At 42.7% G+C, this 20,574-nt stretch overlaps 1 protein-coding gene across 5 annotated transcripts in view; it reads right to left on the bottom strand.

The window, feature by feature from the left end:
• LOC126277965 (lipase 1-like) overlaps positions 1-20,574 on the bottom strand; it is a 251,818-nt gene that overhangs the window by 161,446 nt on the left and 69,798 nt on the right. For 2 of the 5 annotated variants that reach the window (XM_049977610.1, XM_049977612.1), the window contains exon 1: positions 18,283-18,414. The exons of 1 other annotated variant lie outside the window; for it this stretch is intronic. In XM_049977610.1, the coding sequence (XP_049833567.1) occupies positions 18,283-18,402 (120 nt within the window). In that variant the 5' untranslated portion in view covers positions 18,403-18,414. Of the gene's footprint in view, positions 1-18,282; positions 18,415-20,574 lie in introns of those variants that run through there. 2 more of the 5 variants (XM_049977614.1, XM_049977611.1) reach the window with 1 other exon arrangement.

Genomic DNA, 20,574 nt, shown 5'->3' with positions numbered 1-20,574 from the left:
AGTGTACAGAAAACGTGTCGGGGGGACGCGGAAAACACTGCAGTCGTCGTCGTAATGCGGAAAGGGAGCGATTTATCTGACATATAGAAGGGCCTGATTTTTGGCTTTAGGGTTAAGGGGAAACATTTCCAAAACAGCTAAGTTGGCGTGCCACCGTGGTTAAAGCATACTGCGGATGGCAAAAAATGGTTCAAATGGCTCTGAGCACTATGCGACTTAACTTCTGAGGTCATCAGTCGCCTAGAACTTAGAACTACTTAAACCTAACTAACCTAAGGACATCACACACGACCATGCACGAGGCAGGATTCGAACCTACGACCGTAGCAGCCGCGTGGTTCCGGTCTTAAGCGCCTGGAACGGCTCGATCACAGCGGCCGGACCACATTCCTGTCGGCACCTTCCAGAACCTCAGTGTCTCTCTTTCTGCACGTCTCGCAGCAGTCCCCGCTGCAAAAGCTTTTTCAGGTGCTCACATTAATGTGACTCACTAATCAAAACCTACAGATGAACTATGTAAATGTGGTCTGCAGGTAAATCGCGTGCTTCAAAATGGAGAGGCCGTGGTATTAAATCTCGATCCGACCGCAGACTTTTTCAGTGTTCGTTTTAAGCTAGCCTCCACCTTTCAGCGATGATAAGTGGTCAGAAACAAAACGTGGCTCGGAATCAACGTTAAGCTATTGGTCCTCTTTCTACGGTTGAATAACTGAGACAGGTTAGGAATGTGCAAGTCGATGAAGTGGCGTCCAATAGAAAGACTTGTACCAGGCCACTGAGCCACACGAAATTATTATTATTATTATTATTATATACATAATTAAGTTTGTACAGAACCATCAAAATGCGAGTTCTACTCGCGTTTGTTCAGTTTTCAACTTCATCTCATATTTTGTAGAGTTCCACAACGTACCTAGTTAATACCGTCATTATTAATTAAGGCTATTATTAATTATTATTACCATTACATGTAATGGCGGTTAATACATGTGGTAGTATTTCTTCGTCAGCTCCGAGGTGTGGTTAACTGCGTGGGTCATGATACGCCCCTGTGACCGTGAACACTGATGGGACGGGTTAGCATTTCCTTCACGTCCCGCGCAGCCTTTACTTAGCCACGTGGCCACAATTGCTCGGACGGCGATCGCATAAATGGCCTTTTTCAGAGGCCACACAGCCACACAGCCGAAGGACACAATTTTACTGCGTAGGAGACTGAGACAATGTTATTACACACACACCACCTCTGCTTCCTCCGCAACCGAACGTCAGTCGTATGTATACCGTTTTACTCCTTTACAGTGAATCACCAACTCAGTCGTGATCTATGATGTCTTAGTGGTATCTTCACTGGATAGAAAACTCTTGGACGCCCAATTGTCAGCTGATTCCTGTCCTCTGCTTCGTCCGTCGTATTGAAATTAGGCAGAAATTTTCGATCCGTCTGTGTGCGATGAAGGATTGTGTGTATATTTATGATCATAATCATTAAGTGTTTAACACAGTATATGAAGAAGGAAGTCACCATATCAGCTCAAGATTGCAATACTTGAGTAGTTGAACCTCGCAGAAGAAGAATTCCTCCCTTCGCGTAAACTAGGAATTTACCAGCCCGGATTTCCAAAAGTGCTTCCGGGATACGGGGACGCGAACCAGCCCCGGCTGCAATCCGCCTCGCGGTTTCAGGCGAAGGCTGGTGTGCCATCCCAGACTGGATGTGGTTTTTAGGTGGTTTCCCAGTTACAATCAGGTGAATATCGGGCTGACACCCATATTCCGCCTCAGATTCTCACTATGCAAATATTTAGAAAAATTTAGCGCACTTTTGTATACATAATTTGTGTTTGTGTGTGTGTATTATAACTTGGAAAAAATAAATATCTCGAAAATGTACAGCATACGAAAAAAATGCGAACGGTATCCACATATATCAATAAACATAGCAGCAAAATTATAGCATCGTATGACACATAGTTCAACAGATATGAAGTCATAAACATTGAGATGCACGGAAAACTACCTTTTCGTAAAACGGAGCGAAACTTACACATACTACATCAACTTTGTGTTTGATGATGAGAACACTTAGCGACTTTGAACAGACTGTGAAGGTAATTTCAAACATTCTTTAAACTTTTCCATTCTCACAACCCCAAAAAATAATGAAGGAAGTTTTACACATGGTAGCTCGATGCTTTAAAGAATCGGGGTCTGTGCTGATGTTTATACAGATGATTTGTGCGCCCTGACTCACAAGTGCACTATGAGGTATAGTAAGCGATGCTACCAATATATGGGATATCTTCTGTCGCAGATACTGCCTGGTTTGTTTGTTTCGTGCTCACGAGGAAGCAGACTAGAGCGGTGGAGATCCCGACGCGGGTAGTGCGTAATAGTACACAACTGTAGTGAAATGAAACATTGCGACGGATTTGTTACTGGAAATATATATGTCTGATCTGTGAATTTTATTGCCAAAGTACTTACTCTGAAGAAAGTGTTAACCTTTCCCACTGAAAAGAGAGGATTTAAACTGAAGAATTGACTGCTGTTTTGACTATAGGAAACTACCGCGTCGTAAATCTTTGAAAAGTACTACTTACGAGAATGAAAATTTGTGTTAGACAGAAGCGAGAATATTTTGACTGAGAATTATGATGAAAGATTAAATCATAATAGCTTAAAATATTATCAGATCAGGAGAGAATGTTCTTGAAATTATTTGACATTACGTAAAAGCAGAGACATTGCTGTGAAGTTGCGCACTTTGCTGTCTGGTATGGAGGGTGTGATCTCTGGGAATCATAACAATGAAAGAATACTGAATCTAGATTACGCCAATCTAATTAGATTTGGCTTAAATATTTCTCATTTTAGAACAGTTTGTGCCCCAGATCCGTAGAAGAGCAGAAGTGCAACATTACAAATATCTCCGGAAAGACGACAGATATTGCGTCTAGGAGTAGAATGGTAAAATAATCTAACAAGACTGAAAGTTTTACTATTATTCCTCGCAGATGTAATAAATACAGAACGACCGTGAGAGGTTACTAAAGCTGCTGGATACAAGTAGAATGGAATAATCCGATTAGCGTAATAGGATCTGGTTTTTAATGAATTATCGTACATATGTTATTAACATGACCAAACCTAACACGGACAACTATCGTACACCGTGTGAAAATGTGTGTGAACTCTTATGGGACTTAACTGCTAAGGTCATCAGTCCCTAAGCTTACACACTACTTAACCTAAATTATCCTAAGGACAAACACACACACCCATGCCCGAGGGAGGACTCGAACCTCCGCCGGGACCAGCCGCACAGTCCATGACTGCAGCGCCCCCAGACCGCTCGACTAATACCGCGCAGGTACACCGTCTGACTGAGACTGTCGATATAACTGCTAAAGGAAAAGGGGCGGGATGTTACTGGTCTTATTACACTAATGTAATATTTAATTTATCGATTTCTACTGCATTTTATGACATTGATGTTTACACGAGAGCGGAATCAATGACTTAGGCGTAAGTGAAAATGAAAGCAGTACCTGTTTACTGGTCAGTCTGGCAATATCCAGATCACACTCCAGTTTTGAAATGATACAGCAGAACAGTCGTGGTTTTGATAATTAAATCGACACCCTAGTTGCAAACAGGCGTTGATATACATAATTGAGAACATGTTCAAAATGTGTGCCCCGACCGGGACTCGAATCCGGGATCTCCTGCTTACATGTCAGACGCACTATCCATCTCTTTTTTTTTTCTTTTTTCTTTGTTCGGGATTGTTCGTTGCGTTTGGTCTGCGCGGACGTCACAAGACATCCATTCACGTTGATCCATTTACTATCACAGAGGGCCAGCAGCCCTCTGACCGAACACGCTTAGCTACCGTGCCGGCATCCACTTTAGCCACCGAGAACACAGAGGACAGTACGACTGCAGAGACTTATCCTTTGCAAGCTCCCCGTGAGACCCACATTCCCAACATGTCCACACCACTAGATTCGTAGTGCGCCTAATAGATGTTTGCCCATCACACTCATTACTCGTGGCAGATTAATCTACCAAGTCTCGTACGAGTTGGGGCATAGCGTGTGCGTTCGCACAAGAAGGTCAATGGCCGGGTAGCCATATTTTAACTACATATGAAGGTAGTATCTGTTCCCGAAAGAACAGATACCACTGAGAACCGTGCAGCTTCTCTAGAATGCTCCAACTCGTACGGGACTTGGTAGATTAATCTGCCACGAGTAATGAGTGTGATGGGCAAACATCTAATAGGCGCACTACGAATCTAGTGTTGTGGACATGTTGGGAATGTGGGTCTCAAGTGTTGCATGCAAGGGATAAATCTCTGCAGGCGCACTATCCTCTGTGCCCTCGGTGGCTCAGACGGGTGCTGTTAGCTCCATCTCATTTTGCCTGCACGGTAGCTCAGCGTGATCGGTCGGAGAGGTAGCTGCCCTCTGAAATAAATAAAAAAAAAAAAAAACTGAGTTAATGGATCAACGACGAAATGAAACGGGTGTCTTGCGACATCCGCCCCGAGCAGATGCAACGAACAAAATGAGATTAAAAAAAAAAAAAAGATGGATAAGCCGTCTACCATGTAAGCAAGAGGTCCCGGGTTCGAGTCCTCCCTCGGGCATGGGTGTGTGTGTTTGTCCTTAGGATAATTTAGGTTAAGTAGTGTGTAAGCTTAGGGACTGATGACCTTAGCAGTTAAGCCCCATAAGATTTCACACACATTTTCACACGGTGTACGATAGTCGTCCGCGTTAGGTTTGGTCATGTTAATAACACATGTACAATAATTCGTTAAAAACCAGATCCTATTACGCTGATAGGATTATTCCATAATACTTCTTTCAGGAACAGATACTACCTTCATCTATAGTCGTGGTTCTTTTACATTAATTTTGAAACAGTTCTTTCCATTCTGCTCCAGAAATGTGGCACGTCCGTGTAATGTATTCGTGTGTGCGCGAAGTCGGAAAGTATTTTCTACTGCCTTCAAGTGACACATCTTTTTCTTTTCTAACTAGAGCATCGAGGCCACATCTTCTTTGACACCCTTAGACAACTGCAGGTGGACATTCAGTTTAAGCATAGCTAGATATCACTGCAGTATCATTATTATCTCCGATCTGTAGACATTGTAAACATTGGAATAACTTTCTCCACATGCCGGTAACGTAGATAATAACGCATTCAGAATTCTTTGGCGCTACAGGTGTTCTTCGAAACTTGAAATGTTATGTTGTGTTTCAGTTTAAGGAAACATGACAGTTGATTTAGAACTGCACTGATTTATCAAACATTAGACTATCGAACTGTTAGTGCTCGTTGTACGAGTAACACGATGTAACGCCTAAAAACAGTCGCGTTAAGAGTAGCAGTCGCATATTCTAGCTCCACAGAGGGCGTACCACATCTATTATTTCTTCTTTCGCCTTCTATTTTATCAATGTATATTTCAAAACTAAACTGTGTTTTGTCACTTGTTCTAAATACAATGTTGTACCATTATGTACGAAGTGGTGTTTACGATACATGACTCGGATTCGAGAAGAGCTACGTCAGATTCCCACCCAGACGATAAAATGCCTCGAGATAGCGTTGCGCACATAGACACGTACACAAGCACACACTACATCTACATATTTTTGTGATAGCTTGTATTTTCGCAGGAATAAAATTAGCTCCAGTCCCTCGGTTCTGATCAAGGTTTCTCAGTATGAGACTGCCTCATTACCTGCACGCGAGGCATTTGTCTGAAAAGAAAGGCGTTCTCGATGACGTTTCGGGAGTGCAGCCGTTCGTCGTTTATTACCATGCACGACATGCCTTCTGGTCACCTACCAGACATCTTCCGACGAGACGGCGAAGAGTGACATCAGCTAACCCAGACTTCGACTGCTCCCGTCATATTCGGTAGCTTTCCACAAGAAATATCTTTCTTGGCAGTAACTGACAAACGGCTGCATTCCTGAAATGTCATCGAGTATTCCGCAAGCCAGTTCACATAAGAACTAGGCTTCTTGATGGAGCAGAACTCTAACAGTCCGCTCTCTTGGCACAATAGATAAATCGAGATCACACCTAGGCACAACTGGAGGTCAGAAATAAAGCAACACAACAAGAACGAACCAGTTGTTTAGTTAGGGCCAATTCGAGAACATTTTCCCGCACAAGCAAGATTTGGTATCTCCTATCCTCCCCCATTTTCTCTGTACACTTTCATCTGTGTCCCTTTCGCTGCTAACTGATACAATCTTACACAGAGTGGTTGTTTTAACTTAAGGCATGTAGATAGGCCTACCTCGAAACGCCGCATCGCAGGAAAAAATGTTATAGTTGAAAATTTAATATTAGCAAAGGGGACATCTGTGTGCACTACCACTGACCACCTCCTAACCTGCGTTTGGATACTACGCCAAAAAATACGCACAGTTTACTCAAATCATTGCTTACTATTAGTGGTAGATGGTGATATAATCGACAAGTGTCAAGTGTACCTGTTCTTGCAATCAACAACCGACTCATCTGATTCTACATTTCATTTACTTAGTAGATGTAAGGCTTTGTGTTCTAACAGTTGATATTTATGTTCGAAATCTACTTTAGTGTTGCAAATTTGACTGTACATTAGTCGTTTCAGTGTGTGGTTAGAAACTACGTTAGCCGGCCGGAGTGGCGGAGCGGTTCTAGGCGCTTGTCTGGAAACGCACGACCGCTACGGTCGCAGGTTCGAATCCTGCCTCAGGCATGGATGTGTGTGACGTCCTTAGGATAGTTAGGTTTAAGTAGTTCTAAGTTCTAGGGGACTGATGACCTCAGATGTTAAGTCCCATAGTGCTCAGAGCCATTTGAACCATTTTTGAAACTACGTTTAGCGTAATCCAAGAAGAACGACGTGGATGTAATAGTTTTCTGTTCCTATCGGGGTAATTGGTGTCGGTGAGACCCCTCGCTTCTTACCATTGAGGTGATTGATCTCGGCCGCGCGTGGTTAGCCGAGCGGTCTAGGGCACTGCAGTCATGGACTGTGAGTCTGCTCCCGGCGCAGGTAAGAATCCTCCCTCGGGCATGGGTGTGTGTGTTTGTCCTTAAGATAATTTAGGTTACGTAGTGTGTAAGCTTAGGGACTGATAACCTTAGCAGTTAAGTCCCATAAGATTTCACACACATTTGAACATTTTGATTGATCTCAGTGAGTATCAATGGCAGGTCGCCTGCCACTGTCACCTGATGGAAATTTAACCTTATTATGGTGGTTGTGGTTGTTATTCCGCCGGTAGTTACGTAGGGACCAGCGCTAGAGTTACGGCGCTTCGATGGAAACACACACCGAAATCAATCACCCTCACGGCGAGGTTCGAGGGCAACCACCGAAATCAAGCATGTCGATGGTTTGGGGACACACCACAATCAACCCCGCAGGGAACAGAAAACTACACTACCACGCAAGTAGCTTATTTCCCAGATATGTCAATGTTTTTGGATGGGGTCCGCCTTTAGCACAACGCAGTTTTGTTTTTAAACCCAAACATGTTTCAGTGCAGTTGCAGATTCTTCAGTGATCTTTTATTTCTCATCTGTTAAAGATAAAGAGTGTTCTTTGCTGTTTGTGTACATGTAGCTATTAGTTTTTAAATCGTAATTACAGATATTTGAAAAACACATAAATTACGAATTCATACCTTTTTACCACATGATGAGGTTTTTTATGATTTATACCGTAAAGCAGACAAATTGTTTTAGCCAGAATTAAGATTTGAAAACTTGTTATTTCTATGCCTGAAGTTATTTAATTCTTTGTGTGAGTCTGTTTACATAATGTTTCACTTACATTTTCCTTTTAATCATCTTCATTACTGTCAAACACTATATATTTAGTTGCCACGTGTCACTGTAATTGTTTCACAGCTTTGCCAAAAAAAAAAATGGCTCAAATGGCTCTGAGCACTATGGGACTCAACTGCTGTGGTCATTAGTCCCCTATAACTTAGAACTACTTAAACGTAACGACATCACACACATCCATGCCCGAGGCAGGATTCGAACCTGCGACTGTAGCAGTCGCACGGTTCCGGACTGCGCGCCTAGAACCGCGAGACCACCGCGGCCCGCACAGCTTTACCAAGTGTGAAAACAAACATGGCGGGCAGTGGAACAATTGAAGGTGTAAAAACGAGATGGCTGACAGTGGAACAGTTGAAGGTGTTCGTGGCGGTTGTTCTAAATCTTTCAGAGGTCTCTGTGATTTTTTTTCTTTTGTGTGTGTGTGTGTGTGTGTGAGAGAGAGAGAGAGAGAGAGAGAGAGAGAGAGAGAGAGTGAGAGAAAAGGAAATCAATGGTTTAAGCAAACCGTACGCATTTTGGGCGTAGAATCCAAAAATGCAATATATATATGCGGGAGGGTAAACAGAAAGGTGATTCCGCCGACGCAAGAGAGGCGGTTAGGAGGAGGCGAGTTGCAGCACAGACGGACTGAAAAGTCCCCTTAGCAAAATCATTAATGAGTGTGTTTAAACTGACACACATTATTTTTGGCGCAACGCAATCTGACGTTCAAAAATTCCTATAAAAGAATGGCCCTGACTAACAATAATCTATACCTTTCATGAATCACTTACCTCACAAAAATCTTGGTTACTCCAACTACTGCAATACAGCATGCACAAATAGTGCCAGCTGAATAAAAGATTCTAACTACTGAAGGCACTAACTACTGATAGGCATAGTTAGCAGATGAAAGATTTTGGTAGAGAACAAACAATGTATTTACCTTAATAGTGTTCAAAAGTCATAATATGACATCCAGTCTTACAAATTTACTGTCTCTGATGGACACACGTCCAGATCATCCGCTCTCAAAACTCCGCCATCTCTCTCCCTACATCCACCACTGCTGGCGGCTTACCTCCAACTGCGCAACGCTACGCGCTGTTAACAGCCAACTGCCAAACACTACAATAACAAATTCCAACAATGCAAACCAGCCACAGACTGCACACAGCACAGTCAGTGATTTTCATACACAGCGCTACGTGGCGTTACCAACAAAAAAAACCTAAACAGCCTACTTACAGGATGTCCGCTTTACTAATATTACCTTTACAACTAGAACATTTTTTCATGCGATGCGTCGCTTTCAAGACACTTAGTTGTCTTCAGTAGAAACAGACATCGTGTATACAAGTCCTGCAGACGTCGCCCAAGCGGCTGCTGCTAATATTGTAACACGTCCTGTAAAGAATTAAAAGAACTATTGCAGTTGTTGTGCCTCTGGCACCCCTCCCAGCTCAGCGTCCACGTGGTGGCTTGCGTCGCTTGGGCCTTCAACCGGCCCTGAGACTAGTAACGGCCTTGCTGTAGAAGCCGCTATCGAATTTCGCTACTCGAAACGCTCTGACTTACTTGGTTTCGTTCGAGAAATGATCGAATGACTATCGTTTGCGAACAAAACTCATCTCGCTTCGAAAAAATGGTGTGCGTAATCTTGCTTAATAAACGGCATCGCCTTCCACTTAAACTTCGATGTAGGCTATCGTGAACAGCAAATGGAATAGAAGAGGAGAAGAGAGGGAGAGAGAAAATTGTGGTGGTACATGCTGCACCGTGCATGTGGAACTGGCAGATTGTGAGTGCAGACGCACAGTGTTTTTGGAAAGGAACATCCTTGACAAGAATATTTCTTCTCTAGAAAAAATGTATTAGATACCAGAAACCAAAGTTGTTCAAAAATAACAATATTGGCGAGACAAAGCACGCAGTGCGGCCAGTCAAATGTAAGGACATGCCCAGAACAAATTTTATAGAACATCAGTAAATGGATCATTATAGTGTGCGACATTTCAATACTAAGCACCTCATCAGCTGTTGGGAGGTCATGCACGACTGACTGTGCACGAAGTGATGACCATCATTTACTTATTGCCAGCGGACACCTGGCCCTGTCCACCTTGAATGGAGCGCCACACAGAACCACTGTACCCGCTGATTTTCTATGGGGTACAATACTGCGCAGCACTCACTAGCCAACGTTGCCTACAAACTAATCTTTGTCTCAAATGTTTTTTATTCCAGTCTTTGATCACAATATCAATTCTTTTGACGATTCAGTCAGTAATGAACATCCTCAGATCTACAATATAAAAATACACTACTGGCCATTAAAATTGCTACACCAAGAAGAAATGCAGATGATTAAAACGGGTATTCATTGGACAAATATATTATACAAGAAGTGACATGTGATTACATTTTCAAACAATTTCGGTGCATAGATCCCGAGAAATCACTACCCAGAACAACCACCTCTGGCCGTAATAACGGTCTTGAGACACCTGGGCATTGAGTCAAACAGAGCTTGGATGGCGTGTACAGGTACAACTGCCCATGCAGTTTCAACACGATACAACAGTTCATCAAGAGTAGTGACTGGCGTATTGTGACGAGCCAGTTGCTCGGCCGCCATTGACCAGACGTTTTCAATTGCTGAGATACCTGGAGATTGTGCTGGCCAGGGCAGCACTCGAACACTTTCTGTATCCAGAAAGGACCTGTACATGCGGTCGTGCATTATCCTGCTGAAATGTAGGGTTTCGCAGGGATCGAATGAAGGGTAGAGCCACGGGTCGTAACACATCTGAAATGTAACGTCCACTGTTCAAAATGCCGTCAATGCTAACAGGAGGTGACCGAGACGTGTAACAAATGGCACCCCATACCACCATGCTGGGTGATACACCAGTATGGTGATGACGAATACACGCTTCCAATGTCCGTTACCCGCAATGTCGCCAAACACGGATGCGACCATCATGATGCTGTAAACAGAACCTGGAGTATCCAAAAAATGACGTTTTGTCATTCGTGCACCCAGGTTCGTCGTTGAGTACACCATCGCAGGCGCTCCTGTCCGTGCTGCAGCGTCAAGGGTAACCGCAGTCATGGTATCCGAGCTGATAGTCCATGTTGCTGCAAACGTCGTAGAACTGTTCGTGTAGATGGTTGTTGTCTAGCGAACGTCCACATCTGTTGACTCAGGGATGGAGACGTGGCTGCACGATCCGTTACAGCCATTCGGATAAGATGCCTGTCATCTCGACTGCTAGTGATACGAGGTCGTTGGGATCCAGCACGGCATTCCGTATTATCCTCCTGAACCCACCGATTCCATATTCTGCTAACAGTCACTGGATCTCGACCAAGGCGAGCAGCAATGTCGCGATACGATAAACCGCAATCGCGATAGGCTACAATCCGACCTTTATCAAAGTCTGAAACGTGATGGTACGCATTTCTCCTCCTTACACGAGGCATCACAACAACTTTTCACCAGGCAACGCCGGTCGACTGCTGTTTGTGTATGAGAAATAGGTTGCGAGCTTTCCTCATGTCAGCATGTTGTAGGTGTCGCCACCGGCGCCAGCCTTGTGTGAATGCTCTGAAAAGCTAATCATTTGCATATTACAGCATCTTCTTCCTGTCGGTTAAATTTCGCATCTGTAGCACGTCATCTTCGTGGTGTAGCAATTTTATTGGCCAGTAGTGTATATACACCTAGTGAGCAGTGTGTCTGTCAACACAATACAGCATGACGTATCACAATATACTATCATACAACCTGGGAAATGTTTGTCTGGTAATGACTGCATTAAATCATTCACTTATAACTCCACCTGACGACGTTCTGTTTGTCCGAAAGTAATTAGTAACACCCTGAAATCCCCTGACTTTAAGGTAATCATTAGTGAACACAACAGGAATATTATTGTTTCATTTCCTGTGGTAGAATGGTGGAAAGATATTGACTGTTTCATAACAGGTTTTTTAGGGGTAATCGCTATCAATCTGGTTGTGGTCCAAATCAGATATATTTCGTGAAAAAAACTCTTAGTGTGCCCTTGAAGCACGCAATTTATTATTCATTATTAACTGCAAATACTGCAGTCAAATGGAGTTGCAGTAATTAATAAATCTGATTAACATAACGACTCCATCAGCACATAGCGCCCAAAGTGGAGCCACATTAGGCATAACCCAAAAGTATACTCGTAATTACTAGTGATCAATACTTGATATGGATGACCATGAAAAGGCTCACAGATTATAAGTAGGAATAGCGATTATCACTGAAACAACTGGTTTTCGGATATATCGTTTTCTTCATCTCCAGTTTAACTTGACTGTTAAAACCGCTCAAAATAACCGGTTTATGAAATAACTGCTTTTCCATTTTTACTGCTATTATTTCCAGTAATAAACGTTGACAAAGGCTGTAAAATTCTAAGAGTCTCTCAGACTTTTGATAAATTATACATTTCAAGATATGCGGAAACACGATATCAAAGAAAATAGTTTTAAAAAAAGCAAACTAGAGCACATCTACCGCTCGCTGCTTTCTTCGAAAAGTAATGAGGGGTTGAATACGGCCGGCCGCGGTGGCTGAGCGGTTCTAGGCGCTACAGTCTGGAACCGCGCGACCGCTTCGGTCGCAGGTTCGATTCCTGCCTCGGGCATGGATGTGTGTGATGTCCGTAGGTTAGTTAGGTTTAAGTGGTTCTAAGTTCTAGGGGACTTATGACCTCTGCAGTTAAGTCCCATAGTGCTCTTTTTTTGTGATTAGCTCACCGCTCTCCCGGCCGTATGTCAGTGCACGAGACCGGAGCCGCTACTTCTCAATCAAGTAGATCCTCAGTTTGTCCCACAAGGGCTGAGTGCACCTCACTTGCCAACAGCCCTCGCCAGACCGGATGATCCCATCCAAGGGTTAGCCCAGCCCGACAGCTCTTATTTAGGGAGCGCTCTCAACAATCTTGAGCAATTGGTTAGAAAAACAACTCGAGATGGAAACAGATTAGATATCTTGGTGACAGACCTGATCTTTTTGATGAAGTTAATCTAGAAGGAGGTATTAGCGACCATAATGTTGTTTTGGCTTCTCTGTAAGTGGAAGAGTCATTAATGGATATCTTCATAGTCAGCTCCAAACATTCACCTAGGGACACAAAGATATTGAGCATCTTTGGTTGGAATTTAAAGGTATTTTCCACCACGCGCTAGAGAAGTATGTGCCTAGCAAAAATATTAGGAAGTTGCTGAGAAAGCAGAGAATATTGCACAGTCGTTTTAAACGTAGTCACTGCCCCGCTGACAAACAGAAATTATGCGAAATGAAAGCAGCTCTCAAAAGGTCAATGAGAGATTCTTTTAATGAATTTGAAAGCAATATTTTATCTGCAGATTCTAAAAATAACCCCAAAAATTTTTGGTCGTGCGTAAAATCTATGAACGCTACAAATAATTCAATACCTTATTTTGCTGACAGTACGGGTAATGTAACTGATGATGATAAACAGAAGACCGAAATTCTAAACCTAGCTTTCAAAGACTCGTTTACGGTAGGGGACTGCAGCACCATTCCCCCTTTCAATTATAGAACAAACGCCAGGAAGTCATCTGGCCCCAAAGATATCCTCCGTAAGATTATATCTTGACTATGCTACAAATCACCACTCATATCCATCATCTATCAGAGATCATTGGAACAGCGGAAAGTTCCACGGGACTGGAAGAAGTCCCAGATCATAGCAATCTATAAAAAGGGTAGAAAATCGGATGCACATGATTATCTGCCAATTTCACTGATATCGATTTGTTGTAGAATCATGGAACATATTTTGTGTTCAGACATAATGACCTTTCTAGACTCTGAGAAGCACAACTGCAGAAACCAGCACGTTTTTAGTAAACAGCGGTCATGCGAGACACAGCTGGCCCTCTTTGTGCATGATATCCAACAGGCTCTAGATACCAGCTCCCAGGTTGTTGCCATAGTTCTTGACTTTCGGAAGGCGTTCGACTCAGTTCCGCACTGCAGCTTGCTCCAAAAAGTGCGCGCTTACGGTCTATCCGATGACATATTCTGTTGGATTGAAAGTTTTCTAACAGACAGGGTGCAATATGTCGTCCTGAACGGGGTGACTTCAACAGAAACAAGCGTAGCTTCAGGCGTGCCCCAGGGCAGCGTAATAGGTCCGCTGCTTTTTACGCTTTACATAAACGATCTGGTTGATGGTATTGGCAGCGGCATTAGACGGTTTGTCGATGATGCTGTAGTCTACAGGGAAGTAGTATCACACGAAAGTGGTGAAAAAATCAATGAGAATTTGCAGAAAATAAATGTGTGGTGTAATGACTGGCAGTTATCTCTCAATATTAATAAGTGTAACCTACTGCGTATAACAAGGAGAAAATTCCCATTAATGTTCGAGTACAAAATAAAGACCCAGTCTTTGGAAGCGGTAACACCCGTCGAATATCTAGGTGTGACTGCTCGAAATGATCTCAAATGTAATGATCAGGTTACACAAGGCGAGGCGAACTCTAGATTGCACTATATTGGTAGTATCCTGAAGCGATGCAGTCCTTCAGCAAAGAAAATTACTTACAACACGTTAGTTCGTCCAGTCAGTATTGTTCGTATGTATGGGACCCTTACCTGTTGGGTCTGATTCAAGAGATTGAGAAGGTTCAAAGAAGAGCAGCAAGATTCGTGACTGGTACATTTAGCTATCGCGAGAGCGTTACAAATCTCATAGAAAGTTTGAAGTGGGATACACTTACGGATAGACGACGCGCTAAACGGAAGAGGCTGCTCACTAAATTCCGAAATCCGATCTTCGCCGAGGATGTAGAGCATATATTATTACCACCAACTTATGAATAGCGCAATGATCACTACTCAAAGATAAGGGAAATTAGAACTCGTACTGAGGCGTTCACACAGTCGTTTTTCCCTCGTGCGATCCGCGAGTGGAAGAGTGGGTAGGGGGGATATGACTTTGGCACGAATTGTGCCCTCCGCCACACCCCGCCTGGTGGCTAGCGGAGTATATTTGTAGATGTAGAACTTTGGTGATCTGACGGGAACCGGTGTTACCCCTGCGGTAAGGCCATTGGCAGCAATTACATAACAGTAGTTAAAAATACAGTAAATTATTAACCCACAGGCCAATATTTATTGTCCAATCTGTTTATAAATAATCCTTCTACTACGTGTTGATATATAAGGCATCTCCTTTCATCAGAAACAATACCACCACGATATCAATCTTTCAGGAGTCACAGAATTTCCTACCAACAATAAATATTTTTGGATTATAAATGACAAACTTGGCTTATAACTCTTACTTTGCTCCCAATAAACGAAAAAATCTCTGCTTCTGGGTGTTAAAGGACAACAGGTGCATTATTGTCTTGCGAATACTGCATTGATTCTAATACTCTGAGTTAACAAAAGTCAGGGAATACCTCCCAAATCAGTGTCGGGTCGGACCTCCTTTTCCCGACACGTCGCATGGACTCAGCGAGTCGTTAGAAGTCCCCGGCAGAAAGATTGAGCTATGCTGCCTCGAGAGCTGTGAATAGTTGCGAAAGTATTGCCGGTGCAGGAATCTGTACACGAATAGAGCTCTAGATTATGTCTCAGAAATGTTGAATGGGATTCATCTAGGTGGCCAAAACTTCGCTCGAACTGTACAGAATCTCCTTCAAACTAACCGCAAACAATTGTGGCCCGATGCAATGGCGTATTGTCATCCGTAGAAACTGCATCGTTGTTTGGCTGCAAATTGTCTCCATGTAGCCAAACATAACCATTTTCAGTCAATCACAATTTCAATTGGACCAGGGGACCCAGTCTACTCCATGTAAACGCAACCCAAACCATTATGGAGCTACCAGCAGCTTACACAGTGCCTTGTTGACAACTTGGATCCAGGGTTTCATGAGGTCTGTGTCACACTCGAACCGTATCATGAGCTCCACCCAACTGAAATCGGGACTCATCTGACAAGACCACGGTCTTCCAGTCTTCTATGATCCAAACGATATGGCCACGAGCCTAGAAGAGGCGTTGTAGGCGATGTCGTGCTGTTAGCAAAGGCACTCGCGTCTTATCTGCTGCCATAGCCCATTAACGCCAAATTTCACTGCACTGTCCTCACTGATACATTCGTCGTACGTCCTACATTGATTTCTGCTGTTATTTCACGCAGTGCTGCTTGCCTGTTAGCACTAACACCTTTACGGAAACGCCGCTGCTTTCTGTCTACATCTACATCATCATCTACATGGTTACTCTGCAATTCAAACTTAAGTGGCTGGCAGAGGGTTCATCGAACCATTTTCATACTACTTCTCTTCCATTCCACTTTCGAATGGCGTGTGGGATAAAGGAACACCTAAATCTTTCCGTTCGAGCTCTGATTTCTCTTATTTTATTATGATGATCATTTCTCTCTACGAAGGTTGTTGTCAACAAAATACTTTCGCATTCGGAAGAGAAAGTTAGTGATTGAAATTTCATAAATAGATCTCGCCGCAAAGAAAACCGCCTTTGTTTCAGTGACTGCCACCCTAACTCGTGGATCATATCAGTGACACTCTCACCCCGATTGCGCGATAACACGAAACGAGCTGCCCTTCCTTGTACGTTTTCGATGTCCTCCGTGAATCTTACCTGGTAAGGTTCTCACACCGCGCAGCAATATTCGAGCAGAGGACAGACAAGTGTAATGTAGACTGTCTCTTTAGTGGGTTTGTTGCATCTTCTAAGTGTTCTGCCAACAAAGTGCAGTCTTTGTTTCGCCTTCCCGACAATATTATCTATATGGTCTTTTCAATTTAAGTTGCTCGTAATTGTAATTCCTAGGTATTTAGTCGAATTGACAGCCCTCAGATTTGTGGATTTATCGTATACCCAAAACTTATCGGATTTATTTGGGCACCCATGTAGAAGACCTCGCACATTTCTATGTTTAGTACCAATTGCCACTTTTCGCACCATACAGAAATTCTCTCTAGATCATTTTGTAATTGGAATTGATCGTCTGATGATTTTACTAGACGGTAAATTACAGCGTCATCTGCAAACAATCTAACGGGGCTGCTCAGATTATCACCTAGATCACATATGTAAATCAGGAACAGCAGAGGGCCTATGACACTACCTTGCGGAACGCCAGATATCACTTCTGTTCTACTCGATGATTTACCGTCTGTCACTACGAACTGTCACCTCTCTGAGAGGAAATCACGAATCCAGTCACATAACTGAAACGATACTCCACAGGCGCGCAATTTGATTAATAGTCGCTTGTGAGGAACGGTATCGAAAACCTTCTGGAAATCTAGGAATATGGAATCGATCTGAGATCTCTTGTCGATAGCACTCATTACTTCATGGGAATAAAGAGATAGCTGCATTGCACAGGAACAATATTTTCTGAATGCGTGCTGGTTGTGTATCGTTAAGTGAAGGCCGATGGCCATGTTAATTTCCGTTTTGTGGCCATTATCTCATAGTAAACCTTTTCATATGAGTCACCAGAGTACAAATGGCAGCTCCGCCATTGCACTGCACTTTTATATATATATATATATATATATATATATATATATATATATATATATATATATATATATATATATGCGTGTTGCTCCTTTCTAACTGTCGGCGTTGTTATTAATCGCTTTCCTCATTTGCTATAATAACCCAATATTTCAAAGAAATGGAAATTTTAGGAATCTGCATTACTCGTTTTAAAAATGTTTTGTTTAAAAACCAACAATTTTCGGGCCACTGATATGCCAAACTCACACAACAATTTTTTTTTTACCTATAACCGAGTGTATAACGTAGCCGAGACTAAACAAATGCCGATAAATATTGGTTATTCAGAACAAATACTGTCGTGTGACGAGGGCCTCCCGTCGGGTAGACCACTCGCCTGGTGCAAGTCTTTCGATTTGACGCCACTGGGCGCGTCGATGGGGATGAAATGATGATGATGAGAACAACACAACACCCAGTCCCTGAACGGAGAAAATCTCCGACCCAGCCAGGAATAGAACCCTTGCCCTTACGATTGATAGTCTGTCGCGCTGACCACTTATTTTTTCTTTCTTTTTTTTAAAAAAAAATCTCATTTTGTTCGTCGTATCTGCTTGGGGCGGACGTCGCAATACACCCGTTTTAGTTTGTCATTGACCCATTAACTCAGTTTCTTTATTATAGAGGGCAGCTAACCCTCTGACCGAACACGCTGAGTTACCGTGCCGGCTGTCACTCAGCTACTGGGGGCGGACTATTCAGAACTGAAATACCGGTATCAGCTTTAAGGGTTGGTTTTCCCTATCCTAAATCAAAAGTTAATGCGTGATATAGATTGGAGGGTTAGTACAGAGGTGAAGCACACTAACCGTGGTGAGCAAAAGCAGGGGGTCGATTTCGCTGTCGTTGCCTGGCGGCGCAGCGGCGAAGCAACCCGCCAGCAGAGTTGACACCGCCAGCGCCAGCAGCGGTGGCGGCAGCAGCGGCATGCTGGCGGAACAGACTGGCGCGCTCGCGGCGGGCTCCGCGGTTTTACACTGCCAGTGACGTCACCAGGCATCACGCTCCCTTCGCCGCGCCGGTGCGTCAGCTGAACACTCCGCATCAATATTTGTGCCACGCGACCCAGGGCCACAGTAGGGATTGGAAAAACCGACCGATTAAATCTAGAACCGCTATTTTCGGTCCGAATAACCGGTATGGTTTGATATTTGCTTGGCCACGGTTGTAACAAGTATTTTTTTTACTTTTTACTGTTTACTGCTGGCCGGTGTGGCCGAGCGCTTCTAGGCGCTTCATTCTGGAACCGCGAGACCGCTGCGGTTTTAGATCAGATTTACTTTCATTCCAATTGATCCGTAGTGAGGAGGTCCTCCAGGATGAGGAACATGTCAGAGAAACAACAATACATGACAAATATTTGCAACTAAAACAAATAAGCTAATATACCATTCCACAGATCCCAAATGGAATGATCGTCATTTTTTTTAATGAACACTATATGAAAGAGGCATTTTACAAATACTAATGCACTGAATTTAAAATAAAGTTTTTTATTTATTTATAAGGTAATAAACATGCAATACAACTACTATAGTACTTATTTACAATGAACACATTACTGCATTGAAACGCTGCAGAAGTTAGATTGTACACTTACACACACACACACACACACACACACACACACACACACACACACACACACACAAATTTCCAATGGACACCTTACTGCACTGAAATTTTGCAGACGTATATATATATCAGTTGGTTTTACTGAGAAATTCATCAATGGAGTAGAAGGAGTTGGCCACCAATAAATCCTTTAGGCTTCTCTTAAACTGAATTTCACTGGTTGTTAATCTTTTATGGCTGCTGGCAAGTTATTGAAAATGTGTGTTCCTGAATAATGCACACCTTTTTGGTCAAGACTAAGTGACTTTGAAGCCTTGTGAAAATTATTCTTATTTCTAGTATTGATTCCATGAATTGAGCTGTTGGTTTGAAAAAGTGATATATTTTTAATGACAAATTTCATTATGGAATAAATATATTGGGAAGCATTAGTTAGTATCCCTAGTTCCCTAAACAGGCTTCTGCAGGATGTTCTTGAGTTCACACCACATATAACTCTTGCTGCACGTTTTTGTGCCCGGAAAACTTTAGCTTGGCTTGATGAATTGCCCCAAAACATAATCCCATGAAACATTATGGAATGAAAGTAAGCATAGTATGCCAGCTTTTTCATTTTTATATCCCCTATGTCTGACAAAATTCGCATTGCAAACAGAGATTTGTTAAGACGCTTCAGCAATTCTGTGGTGTGCTCCTCCCAGTTGCACACCACAGAATTGCTGAAGCGTATTAACAAATCACCCCTTACAAGTTCTGAACTGCATGTAGTGTGCTTTTTCAAAGTTTAGTGACAAAGAATTGGCTAGGAACCAGTGATTAATGTCGCAGGTTCGAATCCTGCCTCGGGCATGGATGTGTGTGGTGTCCTTAGGTTAGTTAGGTTTAAGTAGTTCTAAGTTCTAGGGGACTGATGACCTCAGAAGTTTAGTCCCATAGTGCTCAGAGCCATTTTACTTTTTACTAATAACCGTTTAAAAACACCGAAACGTCAGTCAATCATAGAACAGGGCTCCAATTTTTCGTTCTTAAATAAACTATTCTTAAAACGTAATTAATTTTTTACACGAAATTCGAATTATTTTGAAATATTCTGTTATTACAGAAAACAAGAAAACCGAGCAGTGTTATTTTAATAACGATGCTGACAGAAACGACCAAAACACATATGCCTTATAAATTTCTACAGCATTGCTGAGACAATAACCCCCTCTTTGGCGTGTGTCGTTGCTTAAGTTATGCATGTACGTGCAGTGTGTGCAAGACTTGCCCCTAACTGGTCTATATGTAGTTGCTTACTGTCATCCCGAACATCTGTTGCATTGCCGAGAGGCACCAATCCTAGTCTGGAACAGGGCTGTGGTTAAAATATCGATACATCGACATTGTCTCAAATAAAATAAAAAATCTTCTTATATCCAAAAGACATCGATATATGTAGGCGATATTTATTTCGCTGATATATCGATTTTGAAATGGCAGCATCGATTGAAGATACTTTTATTTTATATTACATTTTTTCACAATTT

This window comes from Schistocerca gregaria, chromosome 6, assembly GCF_023897955.1.
Source record: "Schistocerca gregaria isolate iqSchGreg1 chromosome 6, iqSchGreg1.2, whole genome shotgun sequence".
Taxonomy (NCBI): Eukaryota; Metazoa; Arthropoda; class Insecta; order Orthoptera; family Acrididae; genus Schistocerca; species Schistocerca gregaria.
This window is presented reverse-complemented; position numbering and strand designations above follow the sequence as displayed.